This window comes from Mustelus asterias, chromosome 3 (genome assembly GCF_964213995.1).
Source record: "Mustelus asterias chromosome 3, sMusAst1.hap1.1, whole genome shotgun sequence".
NCBI classification, from domain to species: Eukaryota; Metazoa; Chordata; class Chondrichthyes; order Carcharhiniformes; family Triakidae; genus Mustelus; species Mustelus asterias.
The window spans coordinates 69,676,225-69,696,675 of NC_135803.1; the positions used below are offsets into that span (position 1 = coordinate 69,676,225).

A 20,451-nucleotide genomic window follows, 5' to 3' on the forward strand; every position below is an offset into this window, starting at 1 on the left:
ACTGCCCAAGGGGCACACCCCCAGTCCCTGAAACTCTCAGGGGAAGCCTCAATGGCCTCTGCCCCACCAGTGTGGTGAGCATGCCTGGTCCCCATTGGTGGTGAACAGTTGTAAACCCTATTGGTGGGAACCTCTCTCGGCAGGGTTGGGGGGAGATACTAGCGGGCCCAGAGACCACCATCCCGGTAATCACATGGAAATGACAATTTCCAAAAGGTAACCAGCCCCACGCCAATTTCCAATTTCCAGCACGGGGCTGATTGTGTGGAAAGACATAGTCTGGGGGATTCGCAATCGGATGGACGCTGGTCATGAATCCCTCCATCGGCCCCTTGCTGAGGTCTCCCAGCCCGCTGTGCTACTGGAGCAGCGCAACGGGCTGGGAAAATCCCAGCCCATGTTTCCATAATGTAATCTGTGACTGTAACTCTGCCCAATCTTATTGACTATACTTTCTGCATTCACATAAATGTACTGTAACTGTTAATTAGATGTCATTATTTTATCCCTTACTCCAACTCCACTTATTAACTTGCTATTCTCTATTCTAGTGCTTTCTGTCCCTCCCATTATGTTGTGCATCCTGGTACTCCTCTCTAATACTTCCTCTTGGTTCCTACATTCCTGCCAAGTTAGTTTAAAGCTGCCCCGCCCCTCACTCCACACCGACAGCATTAGCAAAACATCCCGCAAGGAACTCAGTCCAAGCTCTATTCAGTTGCCACCCGTCCAGCTTGTACAGGTGCCATCTTCCCAGAGCTAGTAACCCAGGAATCTAAAACACTCTCTCCCATCTTTTCAGCCACGTATTCATCTATCTTATTCTCCTATTTCTGTCCTCACTTTTACGTACACTAGGAGTAATTCGCAGATTACAACATTTGAGGGCCTACTTGCTAATTTTCTGCCTAGCTCCCTAAATTCTGATTGTAGGACCCCATCCCCTTTCCTACCTAAGTCATTGGTACCAATGTGGACCATTGTTCACCCTCCCCCAGAAGAATGTCCTATAGCCAGTCTGTGACATCCTTGACCCTGGCACCAGGGAGGCAACATACCAACCTGGAGTCGTGTCTATGGCCACAGAAACGCCTGTCTGTTCCCCTAACTAGCAAATGCCCTATCACTATTGCTCTTCCCCTATTCTTCCTCCTCTCCTCCATAGCCAAACCACATGATGGTGTCACAAACCTAGCATTGACTGCTCTTCTCTGAGGATCCAGTGCCCTTACCAGCTTCCAACGCAGAAAACCAATTTCTGAGCAGGATTCCAGGAGGCTCCTGCGCTGCCTGCCTACTTCTCTTGGACTGCCTGCTGGAAGTGCTGTCTGCTGGATGAGATGTTAACACTTCAGGTGTAATGGTGAAGTTATTAGGATGTAAAAGATTATTCTGATGATGAACAGGGAATTATTCCAGTATCCTGGTCATTACACCGCCAATTAGCCCCACTGAGCATATATTAGCTGGAAACTCACTTAATGGGCTGTGTACAATCTTACTATGTATCAAATGATTTGCCCACACAACAATGACAGCATGTAAAAATTATTCATGCAAAGACTTTGGGTTGTTTTGTAGAAACATGATAAAGTGCTATATAAATGCAAGGCTTGATTTCTGAACAGTTTTGTCCCTTTGGTGTGAATAATATGTTGTAAATTAATCTATTTTTGTAAGCGAATGAACAGTCATGAACTTACATTCTTCATTGGTTTTTCATTTGTTTTTAGGAAGCATTGGCAGTAGTCCAGCTGGCTAGCAGTTTTCAGTATAGATTAACCATGACGAGCAGTTTATTAAGGAGCAAATAGGAATTGTTGCGATAGCAAAGCAACTTTATTACAGTGTTTTTCATCATTGTTTAGGCTGTGCTTAGTATTTGATAGTACAGAGAGGGAAGTGATTCAATCTGCAAAGCCCAGTTTCAATAAAAATTCAAAATATGTGACATTATTTTCATGGCTTATAAAGAATTCAGTCCTTGTCTCATAACCAACCAGCACAGCACACTGAGCTGTTCTGAATGAATTAGCCTCTGTCATAGATGGGGACTTAATCAGTGTGATTAATAACTTCTATTCTAAAGGATGAGAGCTTGTTTTCCATAGAATTCGGCCAGTGTGTATCTTTTAGTTGTCCCATAGATCAATGTCAAACTGACTGATGAATCTTAATACTGGGCAACTCTTGTAAACATGGAGTTGCCTGATTGCTGTTAGGCAATCTTTCCACTCATATATGCACTGCTTTGGTCAAGTGAAGCTATTCATAGAGCACGTGGGAAGTGAGTCTGAAGACACCTGTGGACTTCACAGTGGTGCTGGAGGGCACTGGAGTTTCTAGGTCAAGTTAAAAGAGTCCCATCTATATTAATTGAACCACGAGAATCGCTGTAAAATATCCACTTGGCACTTGTAGAAAATCACAGCCCCCGCTGTAAGAGTTGAGCTCCAGTTCCCATCACGAAGAATCAGACCTGACCCCAATACAGGGATTAGATAAAGTTAAAGATATATTATCTTTGACTTTGGAGATCAATAAATTTGTCACTTTATCTGATGATCTTTGCAGAATGACCTCTGGTTAATAGCAAGACAAGGCAGCCATCTGCCCAGACAGAATCTAATATATTAAGAGTGATCTCTTTCCTTCTCCACACCATACCCAACCAGAAAAACACAATCTGCTCCAACTCCAGTTCCAGTATTGTGAAGTACTTTAAATAATTTCCCATGAGAAAAGAACATTAATCATGTTTTAAGCATTACACATGACTGGAAACAATATGAGGAATAAGAAGGGTTTCCTAGCTTAGGGCATAAAAAAACAAGAAACACTTTCTCCTACATTGCATGGGGTGGATCCATATGATGCTGTGCCCTCTAATAATGCTTCTCAGTGGCATTCAGTTTTTTGTTCCATTTGTTGACAATCTGAAGAATTCTAGGTACAAATCCAACCTTACCCCTTCAATTTGCAGGATCAAATTACTCAATTGTTTGTTACCTGCCTTTTAAAGTTTTCATATAAATTATGCACTCACTTTATTCTCCCCACCTGCTCCTGACTATCTCAGTTAGTGAGGATATATCACCAATGAACTGTTCCTCAGCTCAGATATTGTATAAAACTGAAAACGTGGTTGCAGGTAAAATTCTTTGAGGAATTCCCAATGAAGTAATATTTGAAATTCCGCATATGGAAGTATTTATTCATTTTTTTAAATAATGGTTCTGATGCAGAAACTTTGCCTTTGCGCATTTGGCAGGAAGCTCATCCAGGAGATTTTGATCTTCACCTCAGGACTGCAATCTGGTTTGTATAAATTGTGCCATTAGTTTTTGCTGCGTTTGTTTGTTAGGTGATTCCATGGCAGCAAGGCTAGTTCTCTCTTTAAGGCACTAATAAATGTCCTCTAATGCTAATAGGGTTTTGTTTTAATTGAGGACCTTCACTTCTGAAATTAATCCTGGGTAATTCCTCTTCTATAGTTTCAAAAGAGGTCACCTACTTTCAGACCCTACAGATTGTGGAGAGGGGGATTATCAGCTTTTTTGCTTCCACTGGGTCACACCTGAAGGACTGATATTCTAGCCAGCGCACTACAAAAAGTGATAGAGTTATGGTAGGCAGTTGTGCAATAGTATTGTCACTGGACTCGTAATCCAGAAACCGAAGGCAAGATCTGGGTCCCAGGGTTCAAATCCTACTACGGCAGATGGTGAAATTTGAATTGAATAAAAACTGGAATTAAAAACTTTAATGATCATCATGAAACCATTGTTGAATGCCATAAAAACCCATCTGGCTCACCAATGACCTTTAGGGAATGAAATCTGTCATCCTTACCTGATCTGGCCGACATGTGACTCCAGGCACACAGCAATGTGGTTGACTCTCAGATGTCCTCTGGATGGACAGTAAATGCTGGCCCAGCCAGCAATGGAATGTATTTTTTAAAAAACTAGCACTGGACAGAGTGCAAGGACACCAGAAGAATTTGAAATGTGACAGGGGTTAATCCTGGAGAAAAGGTTAGAAAAGTTCAACGTGTACCAAAAGGAAAGGATTAAATTGATGATTTTGCTGAAGTATTTTAAACACTAGGTGTAAAAGACAAAAGTAAAACCAGTGGGGAAAAAAATAATGTGTAATAGATTTTAGGAGGGATTATTTCACAAAAAAGTATGATCAATGTTTAAAATCAATTACCATTGAAAGAGACAAAAACAGAAAATGCTGGAAAATCTCAGCAGGTCTGACAACATCTGTGGAGAAAGATCCAGACTTGAAACATTAGCTCCATTCTCTCTCCACAGATGTTGTCAGGCCTGATGAGATTTTCCAGCATTTTCTGTTTTTCTTTCAGATTCCAGCAACTGCAGTAATTTGCTTTTACCATTGAAAGAGAGATTGACCGTGGAGACATTCCGAACACCGCTGTCAGAAGTGTTTTAGTCCTTAATGTTTCTCTTATGATTTCAAGTCAACAATACTGAGCAAACAGACAGTAACAAATGTGGCAGATTTTCACTCTCCATTATTTCGAACGCAGTTGTAATCATGAATATAGCAACCATAATAAAAATCAGCCTACAAACAGAACAAAGGAAATCTATTTCTTCACCCACCGCCTTCCTCATGCCTTAATATTCAAAGAGATAAATTCAAAGTAGGAGCATCGGAAATAGAAACAGGAGTATGTCATTTGGCCCTTCAAGCCTGATCTTTCATTCAACTAGATCATGGCTAGCCTTATCTCAATGCCATTTTACTGCACTATCCCCCTACTTCCTTGATATATTTTAATAACTAGAAATCTATCCATCTCTGTCCTGAACATGCTTAATGACTGAGTCTCCACAGCCACCTGGAGTAGAGAATTCAAAAGATTTACCACCCTCTGAGTGAAGAGATTCCTCATCTTCTCAGTCCTAAATGGACTATCCTTTATTCTATGTCCCCGATTCTAGACCTCTTCCCCCACCACCAGAAGACCAGGGGAAATATCTTTCCTGCATCTAGCCTATCGAGCCCCGTAAGAATTTTGTACGTCTCAATGAGATAAAGTAACATTGATTTCAACAGCGTATTATCCAAAATAAATACTCTCCTATTCACATTAACTGAAAAACTCCCACAAGGTTACTTCTGTTTCCATGACTATTTGTGGGATATTGTATTTCCGCACCAAACAGATTTAGTTTCCACATCTGTCATCTCATGAGTGCCATCGAGCTATTATGATTTCACAAGTCTCACTGGCACACTGGAGCACTCCAGCTTCTCTATGGAAAGTGCTTTATAAGGTCAAACAGAATGCCGTGTGGATTAGTGATCTCCACAGCAAATTTTTAAAAATTAAAGCACATCTTTTAGTTAGCACTACTCACAAGATGGTTCTGGAATGGATTGCGGGAATTGTGAACTGGGTGTGAGATTATCCTGATTCCATGGAATAACTTGGTTTCCAGTCTCTGTGTTCCAGATCTGTCATCATAAATTATTCTATTGCTGGAAGATTGCATAGTTACTGGAGAAGAGTGTGTGCATGTGATTGTTGGGGGTGGAGGTTGCTGTGGCAGGTTGGGGGATGGGTGGGGGTCAGTTGGTGGTGTATTATGGAGTCCAGTACGGCATAGATTGAGGCATCTGGTGACCTTTGGGTTTACCTTGGTGGTGTCCACTAGGGCAAAAGAATTAGCTCATGCATAAACTTGTCATATGGTACCTCATGTCTTGAGAACAACACAATCCAAATGTCATCAATCTTAGCTCCTCATGTTGGGGATTGTATAGTGTAAACAAAGCGCTCCTCATGTGAGTTGCATAGAATATGCAGCACAGAAACAGGCCATTTAGCCCAAATGCCAGTATTTATTATCCCACATTAGTTTCTTCCGATTCTATCGCTGCCTATGACGATACACTTCTATTTCATTCTCCATCACAAACTTATCCAGATTTCATTTCCCTTAAATGCAGCTATGCCATTTGCCTCAACCACTGCATGTCGTCGTAAAGTATAAGAAACAGTAAATTATGTGTTAGCATCAAATTTGTTGCGCATTTTTGAAGGTGAAAAATTGCAAGCAAGCAATTACTGATGCACCTCGAGTGTTGATTTCCCTTTGGTAACATGAACAGTTTCAACCCATCTCATGGGGGTTACTGATGAGTGAATATGTGAGAAACAAATGAGCTGGAGTATATGACAGGAAATGTTGCTTTGGATGTTAGGTTTAGAGCTCAGGGCAAATTCATGCTCCCAGATTACGACACAAAGTAAGGGCTCATAGTAGCATGGATAACTGATTGGTCAGCGAACAAGACACAAAGTAGGCATAAATGTGTCATTTTCAAGTTGGCAAGGTGTAATGAATGGTGTGCCACAGGGATCAGTGCTGAGGCCTCAACTTCTTGCAATCTATATTAATGACTTGCACAACGGGACTGAATGTATGGTTACTAACTTTGCTGATTACACAAAGATAGGTAGGAATTAAGTTGTGAAGAAGACCTCAGGGACAGAATGAGGAGGGTGACAGATGCCATGGAGACCCTTGTCTAGCAGAATGCCCAGTTTCTGCCGGAGATCCACGCAGGGTTTATCTCCATCACTGCTTCCATGGGTGAGTTCCTATTGTGGCAACACGAGAGCGCAACATAGCACGGCATGCTCTCAACTCCGTTGGAGGATGGGGGTTTGGGGGGAGGAGTGGAGTGGTGCCTGTTCCTTCACTTTAAGATTAGCGTGCCTTTAAGAAAGGCACCCTGATCTCTGTGGAGCCAGCCTTGCCAGCGTCTTTAGACCCCGCCCCTCAATACATTATTAAACATCCCCCTGCTTTTTCTTGACAAAGTGTCAGAAGATCTGACACAAGGGGCGGCACGGTAGCACAGGGGCGGCACGGTAGCACAGTGGTTAGCACTGCTGCTTCACAGCTCCAGGGTCCCGAGTTCGATTCCCGGCTTGGGTCACTGTCTGTGTGGAGTTTGCACATTCTCCTCGTGTTTGCGTGGGTTTCCTCCGGGTGCTCCGGTTTCCTCCCACAGTCCAAAGATGTGCGGGTTAGGTTGATTGGCCAGGTTAAAATTGCCCCTGAGATGCATAGGTTAGAGGGATTAGCGGGTAAAATATGTGGGGGTAGGGCCTGGGTGGGATTGTGGTCGGTGCAGACTCGATGGGCCGAATGGCCTCCTTCTGCACTGTAGGGGTTCTATGAATTCTATGAATCTGGAGAGAAAATTTGGCTCTTTCTCTGAGGAGAAACACATCAGTTTCCAGTCAGAACTTGACACTTTGTCATTTTTTGGGAAATTCCTCCCAACATCCAATGATGTCTTTCAATGTTATTATATTGGTTTTGCGAAGTCTTGCCCCACACTTCACTGCCACACCCCCCAACACCAATAGTTCAGCTGCATCATGAGTAATTCTGGAGTGAGAAGTGTCCGTGGCAGGGTCTTTCACAGCCTCGTGTAAGCCCTCCCCATGCGTACGGATCCTCCAGCCATCACACTCATCTGACTGCCCCTAGCTTTTCCAATGATGCCTGCTGGTGTTCCCTTTCAGTTCTCCATCCATGCTGACCAAGGTCTATGCCCACACACTCCCATGCAGCACCTGTGCTCTTTCAATACGGGCTGAGATTACTTTCGGTTTTGGAAACATGGCAGATCCTGCAACAACTGCCCAACATTCCCCTCCACTCCTGCACCCTCTGCCCTATCCCTCCATTCCTGCATCACTTCTTCCTCTCCCCCTACTCCTTCACCATTCCTTACTCCTTCCCTCATTTCTTCCTCTATTATGACACCTTCAGCCCTCCAAACCCTTTCCCCCATGACACCTATCCCACACTTATTCCTTCACCCATCCAAACCACCCCCTTGCCTCAGTACTCTCTCTCCCACGACACCTATCCCCCACAGCGCCATCTTTCTCCTCCACTACCCTTTCCTCTTCCTGGACATCTTCAACCCTCCTAACACATTACTCCACCTTCCAGCTTCACCAACCAACATCTTCATCCCTCCACCCAGCCTTGGCCTCCCCAGACATTTTCACACACCCCTTCCCTAAGACCTACTTGTTTGATGAACACCTAACCTTTCTCGCCACATCCCTACCAGCACTTAGCAAAACCCTGACATTCCAAAACAAGTTGGAAAAGTCAGCGAATACCATGGATGATGCTGCAAATACATCCAAAGCAACACTGACATCAATGGAGCCAAAGTTGCTGCGTAGATACCCCCCCTAACCATCCAAGAGCTGTTTCGCGGTGAAGCCATAGTCAAGAGGATCCATTCCAGGTTCCTCCAGAGTCCAGTAGCTCCAGGCTGCTTGTCTTCTCCTTGGATATCTGTGATGTAAGCAAGGCCCGAAAGCTAAGTCCTGACCTTTTGCACAGGTGTTGGTTCAAACGTCCCAACAAGCATTAATTAGCTGGAGGTGGGACATCCACCCCTCACTTGGGAGGACCTCAAGCCTTAGAGAGCATCTGGCCAATCTGATTGGCTGGCAGCTCACTAGTCCCTGCAATGCCAGAGGCTGAAGTGGACGGGATTGGGACTTTAAGCAGTCCCCAGAGTCTAAATCCTGAGATTCCAGGACTGGGTAAGTTTTGGGAGTGTCAGGGCAGGGATGAAGGTGAGGCCCAGGAGGGTGTGCAGAGAGTGTTGGGGTAGAGAGGCCGAGGTAGAGAGGGGAGGACGAGAATGGAGGACCTCCAGGAGGCCACACTTTCTGAGGAGGGTGTCCAATGTTAAAAGGAGGCTACTCTTGGAAACGCTCCCCACCCCCTTCCTGTTGAAGGCCTGAACACCAGTTAATTTTTAGGTTTGTCCCCTGCCTCTGAACTCCTCCCACCAGCCTGAAAATTGAAGCTGGGTGGAAAATGGCTCTTAAGTGGTCAATAATTGGCCAAAAGGCCTCAATTGGGGCATGAGAGGGTTTGCCGGACTAGGCCTCAACCATCCAAGCCTGAATTTACAGAGAAGTCAAGGTAAGCGGGAGCCTAGTGGGAAGGTCATCCAAGAAATTTTGAGATCACCCCATGGCTAAAATCCCACCAACAAGGGAACGTAAACTTTTACCTAAGGTCTTTGATCTGATCCATTAATGGTGTGATCATTTGGAGCCGGCTGCTTTCATTGTTTAGCATGCATGAAGGTGTTGTATTTTTGTGAGGTTGGCACCACATTTCAAGGCATGCCTGGCACTGTCATGGCATGCTCTCCTATGCTCCCCAATTAACCAGAGTTAGTCACTTAGCTTAATATAATGGCAATTGAATGACAGACATTCAAGTCCATCAGATTACAGATTACGGTGGAATACAATTTTGCTGATGTTGATTGCTCACAGCACCTCGTTAGTCCAAGCCTCTGGGTTACCAACTTCCAATTTTGATCAGTTCTTAATTAGCATCAAGGTAGTGCTAACAACTCAGTGGGAAGACTGGATTCGGCAGTATTATGTACAGATGCAACCATGATAGGCAGGTGAGGCGAAGGTCAAATCAGTTTTTCTCTCACATTGGTTCTCTCAACACCTACTCTGACCTCAATCTGGCAGCTATACCTTTCAGTCATGATGCTACCTTGAAGTCTCTCACCCAATGATGGTGATTCAGGATGTTGGCTGATCTGTACGTTTCCATGAGTACAACTAGCATTTTAAGGCCCTCCCACCTGGTAGGATATTGCAATCCCACCGAACCAAATAGAGATTTAAATGGCCCATCCCATCCCCTGAGGGAAGGCACACCATGATATGGCCATAAAAACCTGGCCCCTGATGTTGGCAGCATGTTTATATACTAGGCCATGCATCAGGTGTCCACATTCTGCTTCGTCCACAAATATTAGGATGAATTTACAGGGTTGGATGGGCTGGGTCTGCCATTGATATGTTCAAGTCTGAAACCTAGGTCAATGCTGAGTGCTCCATCTGGTATTATCCCTATTGAAATATCTTGTAGCAGTTTGACATAACTGAGTCAATTGCAAGGCCATTGCTGAGGGTCTCAAATCACATTTACATCAGACCAATTACAGACAGTTGGTACTGTTTCACCAAAGTGAACCAGTTGGGTTTGTAATCACATTCCTTCATGGTTACTATTAGTGATCCAAATCGAAATACAAAAACTGCTATGGTGGGATTTGAACTCACGTTAGTAGATTAATAACCAAGGCGTAATCATAATACCACCCTTGCTATTACTAACCAGCCTGTTCCCTTGCTCTCTGTTATGATGGCCATGAAGGCCACAGGGTATCATCAATAGATCTTCCCCTTGGCTTCATGGGGTACGACCTGCTTGTAGAGTGAGTGGAGGCTCACCCAATGGGAAGCAGACAGCGGGGGTTTTTAAACCTGTTACTCTACCCGAACTGTTGTTGCAGGTCCCGAGGTGAAGATTACCTGACTGTAAGCCTCAAGCGCAGCCCTTTTCCTTGGTGCATGATAAAGGGTGTTGGTGACTGAAAACTGGTATTTGGCTGAATTACGCTCTGATGATTCTGCTGATATTTCTGATGTTGTCTTTGACTTTCTTCTCTCCCCTCCAATCGCTATATGTGTTTATTTTTAAACTATTGATGTTACAGAAATCTTACTCATTTGAAAAGTACACCTCCACAACACTCATCTGTTCTTTTTTATACAGAGAATATTTTGAGTATATTCACTAACAGATTGATTTGTTTAATTGAGGGAAACTTCACGTTCTCATTGAACATCATTCATTTCATGTCTTCACATTGAACTTTATTCGTGTAATGATGCACTTTCAGAAACTTCATTAGTGAACAAAAACGGATTTACTTAGTGACACTCAAGAGCTCAGATGTGCAGCTGATTCTAAAATACCTCTGCTCTAGGAGAACTCCTCCCCCGGGGGTCATTCTCCACTCTGAGTCCCGATTGGTTACCCAGGCCAGGTGGCCCTGAAAGGGACAATCACTACAATTTGTTACTTTAAACGTGGCAAATATTCACAGGACAGGGTTGTGAGAATGGAATCAAAGACTCACCACAAACACTAGTCAGCAATATAAGACATCCTCTCCATCAGTTTGGGTTGGATTTGAACGCTAGGTACCAAAGGTGAAAAGGCCATTTACTAAGTTGCCGCAAAATCCAATTCCAGCATCTGTTATTTTTCTTAAAAACTGCAGTGTTAACATGTAACTAAAAACTGCACTTTCTCAGTCAGGCACTATTTCATGCCTTTAGAGCAAACCAGGGAATTTCATTGCAGTTCATCTGGAGGATTGATTCCGTTTGTAATCCTTTGTGGTTCTAAGAAACCCTTGTTCACTGAATAGATAATCCTTCGAAGTTTGTGTTCCAGAATTTGTGAATATATTATTTTATACACTTCTGAATTTTCGGCATAAGCTCCCAGCTGTGTTTCTGTCACAGTAAATAATATACATAAGTATTCTCTGTAACTTCAGCAGATAGTTTGTGTTGTATTATAGATTAATTGGAGAATTAATTAGTATAACATTTGGAATTTTCTATGCCTTTGTGTCTGTATAATTAGGAACATTGAAACGTAGGAACCTGAGTGGGTCATTCAACCCTTTGAGGCCGTACTACCATTCAGTTTGACCATGCCTTGCCTGTACCTTAACTTCATCTAGGTGCCTTGGCTCCACAACCTACCCAAAGCCTTTTGTATTTTATGAAACTTAAGGTTGTTGACACTTTAAAAGCAATGTAAACTGACAAGCTAAAGAAGTTAGAGTTGGGATCCACAAAGCAAGTGCACAAAATGCTTTTCAAGCCTAGCTTTTGTCATGTGTAACTACCCTAGCAGAGAATGTATTAATAGATTTGCAAGTGGCGAATACTGAATCTTGGCAAGATTTCATACTCAAACCTTGAAGCTGTTATTATTCCATAGCAACTGTGTAACCCTTTCAGAACAGTTTTGCTTGCTGTGATTTAATAGGTTTTATCAAACCGGTTAAGTTATTTATGGTGACAATCCACAGTGGTTTGTCGTTTAAAGACACATGGCTAGTGTGTTTTGAGCTTTATAAATAATTGTGAGGATTTGGGAAATACCCATGATTACACTTGTTGTGTGTATTCTGCTTATTTTACAAGAGTTACAGTTCTAAAGGGATTTTTGTAACTCCTAATTTTGTCGCAAGTGCTTCGTCTTAGTTTTGTTAGGGTTTTGCTTTCCATTTATGGCACTTATGGCAACTTCTCGAGTTGTTATTGGGATTTTCTTTTGTAAACCTAAAAGTATTATTTTTGTACAGCAGTTGCATCTTCTCTCCCCACTTCCAGTAATGAATTCACTGAAGCACAACATACTCAGTAGTTTACCTTATTGTTCCTTAACCCTTTATAAAACACCAGTTTCAATACCACAACTCTGATTTTCATAGAATCCCAACAGTGCAGAAGGAGACCATTCGGCCCATCGAGTCTGCACCGACTACAATCCCACCTTGTTCCCAAAACCCACATATTTACCCTGCTAATCTCCCTGACACTAGGGTCAATTTAGCATGGCCAATCAACCTAATTCGCACATCTTTGGACTATGGGAGGAAACCAGAGCACTCGGAGGAAACCCACGTAGACACGGGGAGAATGTGCAAACTCCACACAGTGACCCGAGGCCGGAATTGAACCCAGGTCCCTGGCGCTGTGAGGCAGCAGTGCTAACCACTGTGCCACCGTGCCACCCCTTTTAACTGTCATAGAACCATAGAATCATAGAAAATTACAGCTCAGAAACAGGCCTTTTGGCCCTTCTTGTCTGTGCCGAACCATTTTTTGCCTAGTCCCACTGACCTGTACTTGGACCATATCCCTCCACACCCCGCTCATCCATGAACCCGTCCAAGTTTTTCTTAAATGTTAAAAGTGTGGCACTTAGTGCATTTTCCACTTTATCCGGCAGCTCATTCCACACTCCCACCACTCTCTGCGTGAAGAAGCCCCTCCCTAATATTCCCTTTAAACTTTTCTCCTTTCACCCTTAACCCATGCCCTCATCTCCCCTGTCCCGGCACAAACCAGACAGAGGGAACACCTAAAATGATGGGATTGGGACTAGCTGGTGCTTGGTATGATTTCCCTCTGTAATCCTCCACTAGGGGAATTTTCACAGGAGGGGTATAATGAATGGTCACGTTAATAAAAAAATTCAATGCATTTTCCTTAAGTGGATTCTTAGGAGCTCGCAGATTAACGTTTGTGAAAGATAGTTCCAGTCCTTCAATGTTCTGGGAGGAAAAAGGAGTTAGCAAAGGAAGCACATGGAGTGTATACACTTAGTGCTGTTGGTTATGAACTCTTCAAATTCCGTCACCTTTGGACTTATTGACCTGCTTAGAAATATTTAATTATCCACTCAAAATTGTATACAGGCACATCAACCTATGGGTTTTCTTTGGTTCTGGAGACTGTTTGTTTTTTCTTTATTCATTCATGGGATGTGGGCACCGCTGGCTGGGCCAGCATTTATTGCCAATCCCTAATTGCCCTTGAACTAAGTGACTTGCTCGGCCATTTCAGAGGGCATTGAATCAACCACATTGCTGTGGATCTGGAGTCACATGTCGGCCAGGCCAGGTAAGGATGGCAGATTTCCACACCTAAAGAAGATTAGTGAGCTAGGTGGGTTTTTTACAACAATCAACAATGGTTTCATGATCACCATTAGACCTTTAATTCCAGATTTTTATCAAATTCAGATTTCACCATCTGCCCTGGTGGGATTCGAACCTAAGTCCCCAGAGCATTACGCTAGGTCTCTGGATTATTAGTCCAGTGACAATACCACTGCACCACCGCCTCCCCATTTTTCAAGCCTCGTGATATGACCAACCAGGAGATAGCAAAATCTCACAAGTAATTGTATATAATGAAATGCCAGACATTGAACTTTGTCAAGGAAGGTAATGTTTTCAGTAGTACACGAGTCCCAGGTGGCTACGCTGCACTCTAAGTGTGGTCTAACCAATGTCTGGTACAGTATTTCTTTTACTGTAGCTAAAGATCTGTTTCATGAATCCAAGCAGTTTTGGATGCCTTAAGGCTGCATAATGACTTTATACATTCAATTTTAAATTATTTTTAATGTGGATTTCTCGGTAATGGCATTTGTCAGTAGTATCAAGATGGGAATCATGCATTGTGTAGTTGCATGCTGATGATTGAGTTATCTTCTCTGTTCCTGCTGATTTCTTTACAGAATTGAATGTTAGCCGGCCCTTTTGAGCTGAAGACCACCCCACACTGGTGGGGTCCTCTTTAAATATTCAGATCAAGGCCTGGTGACCTTCACCCTCTCCCCGATTTATTTGACAGCTCGATACTGATCCCGAGAGCGCCAAGCTCAGCCTAGTGCCTGTGATTTTCTCTTCCCGCCTTTGGTCAGGTGGTGTACCTGGCTGGGCTTGGGCAAGGCCTGATGTAATGGTAATGGAGTGAAGTTACAGTGGCCTCCACACTCCTACACTCCGCATGTGCATTGCTCACCTCAGGACTCATGCACTTCCTTCCACCCCACACCAACTGGAATCCGGGCCAGTGTCTCCAATGATAACTTTTACTTTCGTTTAGTGTTTGACTCACATTTGCAAGGGTAAATGTTTGCCTTCACAACCCGCAACTCACCTGGTTTTTATCCCATTTAAATAAATAGAAAGAAACCACAGGAGGAAACATCAGCTGGGCTCTATAAACGGTGGAGGATCTGTACAACCCTCCAGGTGGTGAAGACAGAAATCTACCCTGTACTTAAACTACAAAGAATATAATACTCCTAAAAGACAGTCTGTTTAATCTGCGTATTATGTAAATGTCATTACATGCATATGGTACTGTTGGTTTTGACTAAGAATGATTCAAGCTGGCTTTGCTGTCATTGGAAACATTTGCAGGAGGATAAATGGATTAGACATCAATGTCTTTCATTGTTCAAAGTCTGCAGACGTGTGCCGATGAAGATATGTTCTAATTATGTACACTGTGGTAAACCTGCAATGCCTACACTGTAATGTTATGGCAATGCAATGGTTATGTTAGCGGACTAGTAATCCACTGAGAGTCAGAGCAGTAATCCAAAGAACATAACTCCAAATCCCACTGTGGCAATTTGAAAATTGAATTCAGTTTTAAAAACCTGGAAATAAAATAACAACTAGTATAAAAAGTCTCAATGAAGCTATTGGATTTTTCATGTCAAAAAAACGTCCACCAATGTCCTTTGGAGAAGGAAATCTGCAGCTCTTACTGAGTCAGGTCAATGTTTGACTTCAGTTCCGCACCAATAGAATGACTCTGAAGAGGCCTAGCCAACGACTCATATCAAAGCACTACAGGCAACTAAAGGATGGGCAAATGCATGAATAAAAAATAAACTTGCTTTGTGCACTGAATATTTAAAAAAATTATTTCTTGGATATGGGCATCACTGGCCGGGCCAGCATTTATGGCCCCTCCCTAATTAGCCTTGAATTGTTGGCTTGCTCAGTGATTTCAGAGGGCAGTTAAGAGTTTGCTGTTGGTTTGCAGTCACATGTAGACCAGATAAGATCAGGATAGTAGATCCCTTCCCTAAAGGATATTTATTTTTCTTTAAAGATATTAGTGAACCAGATGGCTTTTTAGGACAGCCGTTTCATGGCACCATTCCACTTCGAATTCTAGATTTTTATTAAATTCAAATTTAACCATCTACTTTGGTGGGATTTAATCCCGGGGCCCGAGAGAATTGCACTGGATTTCTATGCCACTATGCCATTACCTACCGCTGTTCCTTTCACTGCCCTCCCCCCAAGTGATGCATATATTTTAGAATGAGGTTTGTCAGGCTGATGTACTGTCAATAGGAAAATTTAAACAATTCTGGCATAAGATTCCCTGGAGACTTGAGCCATAGCAACATTTGGAGAGTGATGTGACAGCATAGTCAGAAGACCTGCACCAGAAACTTCCAAACTCTTCCATGGCTGAGATTCTCCAGTGCTGCAGTGAGTGGAGCTTTGGCCGAGTGCCAAATTCTCCATTCTCGCTGGCAGTGGGGAGGTGCAGGACGAACAAGATCGGCGAATCCTAGCATTGATTCAAGTCAAAATTGTTGCTCTTTCTTTAGAATTAAGATCAAGTTGCTTTGACATAAAAGCAAATATTATTCTTGCCTCCTCTCAGTCGAGTGTTAGACTAGAATGTACAAACACAGAAATTACCATAATGTCTTTCCCAATTGGCCAGTCTTCATATGCGAATCTAGGCTGGAATTATCAGCAGCCTATTTGACTGTGGAGGCATCACAATTTATCCTCTCCTGGCATTCAAGCACTTGGAAACCCTAGTTGAGCTCCATGTATATCCAAGTTCAGGAACACTAAAGCCATTGGAGTGTCACTACTATAGCCTGAGCTGAGATCATTTACATTGGACGTAAACCAAGAATTGAACATAGGACCTTCGTGCTTTGTATGCTTTAAGGTACAACAATACGGATATTTTATGGAGTATCCATAATGTTCCTGACATCACCTATCAATGCGTTTACCTGGCACAGTCAGATGCCATCTAGAGTCCTGACTGACTGCATTTCAATAAATCTAAACTGATTTTAACCCTACTGATTCAAAAATGACCTTGAGTTCATTATTAACTCTGACGCTATTGTGCTATGTTGTGTATCAAATGGAACATAATTGAAAGCAATCACTGAGCCAAATTTAAACTGAAGGGGAGAAAACACATGGCGGGCAGGCAAGGGCGGGGGGTGGGGGGGGGGGGGGGGGGGGGGCGTGGGTGGGAAACCACAGAAATTAATTAACAGCATAACGGATTTATAAAAGCAAGCAAGTGTATTTTGTTTCCAGTATGCAGACCATGTCTGATTTATGATTGATTTGGTTTTTCCCTACATAGTGTGAAAAAAATTGTATGTACCACTGGGTGGAATTATATATTGCAGCTTCAAAGCGGCACAGTGTCAGCTGCAGCTCAGTTGGTGTCGAGCTTACCACTGAATCAAGAGACCATGGGCAGAATTTTACGGCCTCTCTTGTCCTGAAACTGTAAAATCCTGCCTGAGGTCGACGGACCTTCCTGTGCCCCTGGCTTGCTCCGATTCCCGGGCCGGGCGGGCCGTTAAAATTCTGGCCCATGGGTTCAAATTGCATGCATAACACTTGAAAACATAATCCAGGTTTACAATTGAACGCAGTACTGAAGGTGTGCCACACTGTTGGAGATGCTATTCTTTAGACGAGTCATCAAACCAAAATGCTGTTCCCCTCTCAGACAAGTGTGAAAGTTTCAATAAAATTAATCAAAGGGGCATTTTCCAGGTGTTCAGTCCCACAATTATTTCTCGACCAATAGTTAAAAAACAGATGAGCTGGTCAGTATGTTTTGCTGTTTGTGACACCTTGCTGTACACAAATTTTCTACCATGTTTCTTAAAAGTACAATAGTGGTTTTACACTTCTGAAATATGTCTTTGGTTGTAAAGTGCATTGGGATGTTCTAAGGTCGTGAAAGTCACTGTACAACTGTATATGTGTATTTGTGTATATATCTATTCCAGCATGGATTCAAACATCACAACATTCCAGTTCATAATATATTTAAAATTCTTACCTTGCAAAGGAGCACAAGGGCCCAATCTATGAGGTAGGCTGCCAGGCTCATCTTTGCCTTCATGTAGCGGTCAGGTAAACAGGATAGGTACATCCGGTACAGGTTAGGCTCAGCACTGGCTGGCTCCACGGACCCAGGCCTTCCACCATTATCTCCATTCAAAAGATGCTGTCCAGAACCTTCCTCCATTTTGATCCGAGATATTTCCGTTTGCGTGCACAGCGATCGCCAATTATCCCTCCGTTTAACGCTTTTAGGACATTGGTGTATGCTCCCTTTTTAGAGACACAAGCTCAAAATAAAATAACATCTGCAGAACGATTCCTCTGATGAAAATTCAGCAGCATAATATTCAACACTCTGTAGAAACCAATTCGAACTGAAAACAAGAATTCAGTATCTATTTTAAACAGTCTGATGTATCCTCTGCCACAGACAGACTGCCCCTAGATAAATATAGTCATGGTTTAGCACACAGCAACTCAGGAATAGCAATTCCATTATTAGAAGAGGGGGAGTCATTCTTTTCATGCAAAGTTTTTCGAAGCAATGTGTACAGTGATTAAGCGCAATAAGAGGTGAGAGGAACATATCCCGATCCTTTTAAAGCTAACATTGATCCAGCATTGCCTCCTGTAACTTTAAAACTGAATTTATTCACTTAAAGTTAGTCTCCTTGATAAAGATTGTATAGGTCGATGATCGAACCATCTGCCTTGTTTTTCAAGGTTCACAGTGAACTGCTGAGAGAAATTAAACAAATACGTTCAAGTTTGAGATACTAGCCAGACATGTAGTGACTCCTGCAGGCAGCACACTGTTGTTCACTTTTGCAAAAGAGAAAAATAATACTTCCTTTATTTTTCTTGCAGAGATTGAACTCATCATATACAGAGACCACAATCCCGTCACCCGGTCTCATCCACTTCAGTAAGTTACCTCCAGATGACTAGACTTCAGGTACAGAGTTAGTCACTGACGGGTAAGTGATAAATTGCCTTGTCTGTTTTCTCCTCTCCTCTGGTCTTTATGCGGTTTGATGTCTCTCGCTTTTCCGTGACTGAGCTGGCTCTTCCTTTCAGCAGAATTCAACTACACTGAAAAGCTTGCAAGTTGCTCTAAATTCACCTCAGGAACTCTGGCGTGTAGCAACCGAGCCCCCTGCACTGGAGACTTTTTTGTCTTAGTCGAACAGCTTTTGAAATCCAATTCTGGCACTAACGTCAGTCTTATCCCCCTTGTTCAGAATCTTGCAGCACTCCTCAAAGACAAATATTATCCACTTCGCTATTAATTTACTGGCTCCAACAATTTGTAGAAAAGAGAGAGAGAGAGATCGTACTCATGAGTCTGTATGTAGAGCAGAATCTCCTGTGTCAAAATGAAAGGGGCTCCTCCCTCCTAATTATACTAATCTATTAAAATTAATAGCACTTCACTTTCAACTGATTAGTGCGACCTTGTATTTTAAAACTTCAGTGTTGTATTTCAGTGTGTTTAGGTTAAACTGAGGTCTCTACATCTGTAACAGGTCATCGGGAACAGCTGGTGTGGCGGGGGATGGGCATGCACTCCAGCACCTTAACCCCCTGAGGTCTACACAGTGGCTTTTTTTTGAACTGTGTGCGATACAGATTCCACAGTGCAAGCATTCTTTCCTACTCTTTAATAGTGACTGATGGGCTTTGTTCTTATTAAGCACTTCACTGCAATAGGCACTGTGATACAAAGCCCCGGATTTTGAAGGCACAAGCTGTTTTGGCCTACAGTGTATTAGTCATGAATGTCACAAATCATTCCTTTGTTAAACCCTTAAATGACGATGGCCCCATTTATTCCTAAATCGACTCTTTGATGGCTGGGTTTCCTGAGAACGTGATTGCAGTGTGATACATTGTGAGCATAAACCTGTCGCATTGCATATTTCCTGGAATCCAGGTGACCTAAAATGACAATTTGAAGAAAGTCGATGAAATATTTCACAACGCCACAGTGAAATTATGTAGTTTGTCCAACACAGCAAGTGGAATCCAGGCCAGTTATCACCATTGAAATAATGACATGCTTGGAGTTCTGAATTAGTTCAACTTTTGCCAACACCAACCTGTCAAACCCAAAGCTAGATCCAAAACAGTAAGAGTGTTAGGTCAACGGTCTCAGCACAAGTGGAGGCTTGTCTCATCTTGTAAAAGTGGGACAGCAATCACACTATGGGGGAAGAGTGATGCATGAATTTCAGTTTCAATGCAGCAGGTGATTATTTCCCATTCACTTTCAATGCAGACCTTCATTTCCAATTCAAATAGAGACCAGTTGATTTTTCTTTGGCAGCATGGTAGCACAGTGGTTAGCACTGCTGCCTCATAGTGCCAGGCACCCGGGTTCGATTCCCGGCTTGTGTCACTGTCTGTGTAGATTTTGCACATTCTCCTCGTGTCTGCGTGGGTTTCCTCCGGGTGCTCCAGCTTCCTCACACAGTCCAAAGATGTGCGGGTTAGGTGGATTGGCCATGCTAAATTGCCCCTTAGTGTCAGGGGAACTAGCTAGGATAAATGTATGGGGTTAGAGCCTGGGTGGACTTGTGGTCAGTGCAGACTCGATGGGCCGAATGGCCTCCTTCTGCACTATAGGATTCTATGATTCTATGTGTTTCTGTATGTGTCTATTTGTGTGCCCATGTGTGTGTGTGTGTCTGTCTGTCTGTGTGTGAGTTTGTGTGCAGGTATCTATGTCTGTCTGTGTGTAGGTGCCTGCATCTCTGTGTGTGTATGTGTGTGTGTGTGTGTGTATATGCCACAAGA

At 43.0% G+C, this 20,451-nt stretch overlaps 1 protein-coding gene across 2 annotated transcripts in view; it reads right to left on the bottom strand.

Annotated features, from left to right (window-relative positions):
• LOC144491379 (uncharacterized) overlaps positions 1–19,028 on the bottom strand; it is a 448,762-nt gene extending 429,734 nt beyond the window's left edge. For both annotated transcript variants that reach the window (XM_078209111.1, XM_078209110.1), the window contains exon 1: positions 17,651–19,028. In XM_078209111.1, the coding sequence (XP_078065237.1) occupies positions 17,651–17,839 (189 nt within the window). In that variant the 5' untranslated portion in view covers positions 17,840–19,028. The remainder of the gene's footprint in view (positions 1–17,650) is intronic.
• Positions 19,029–20,451: the final 1,423 nt, after the last annotated feature.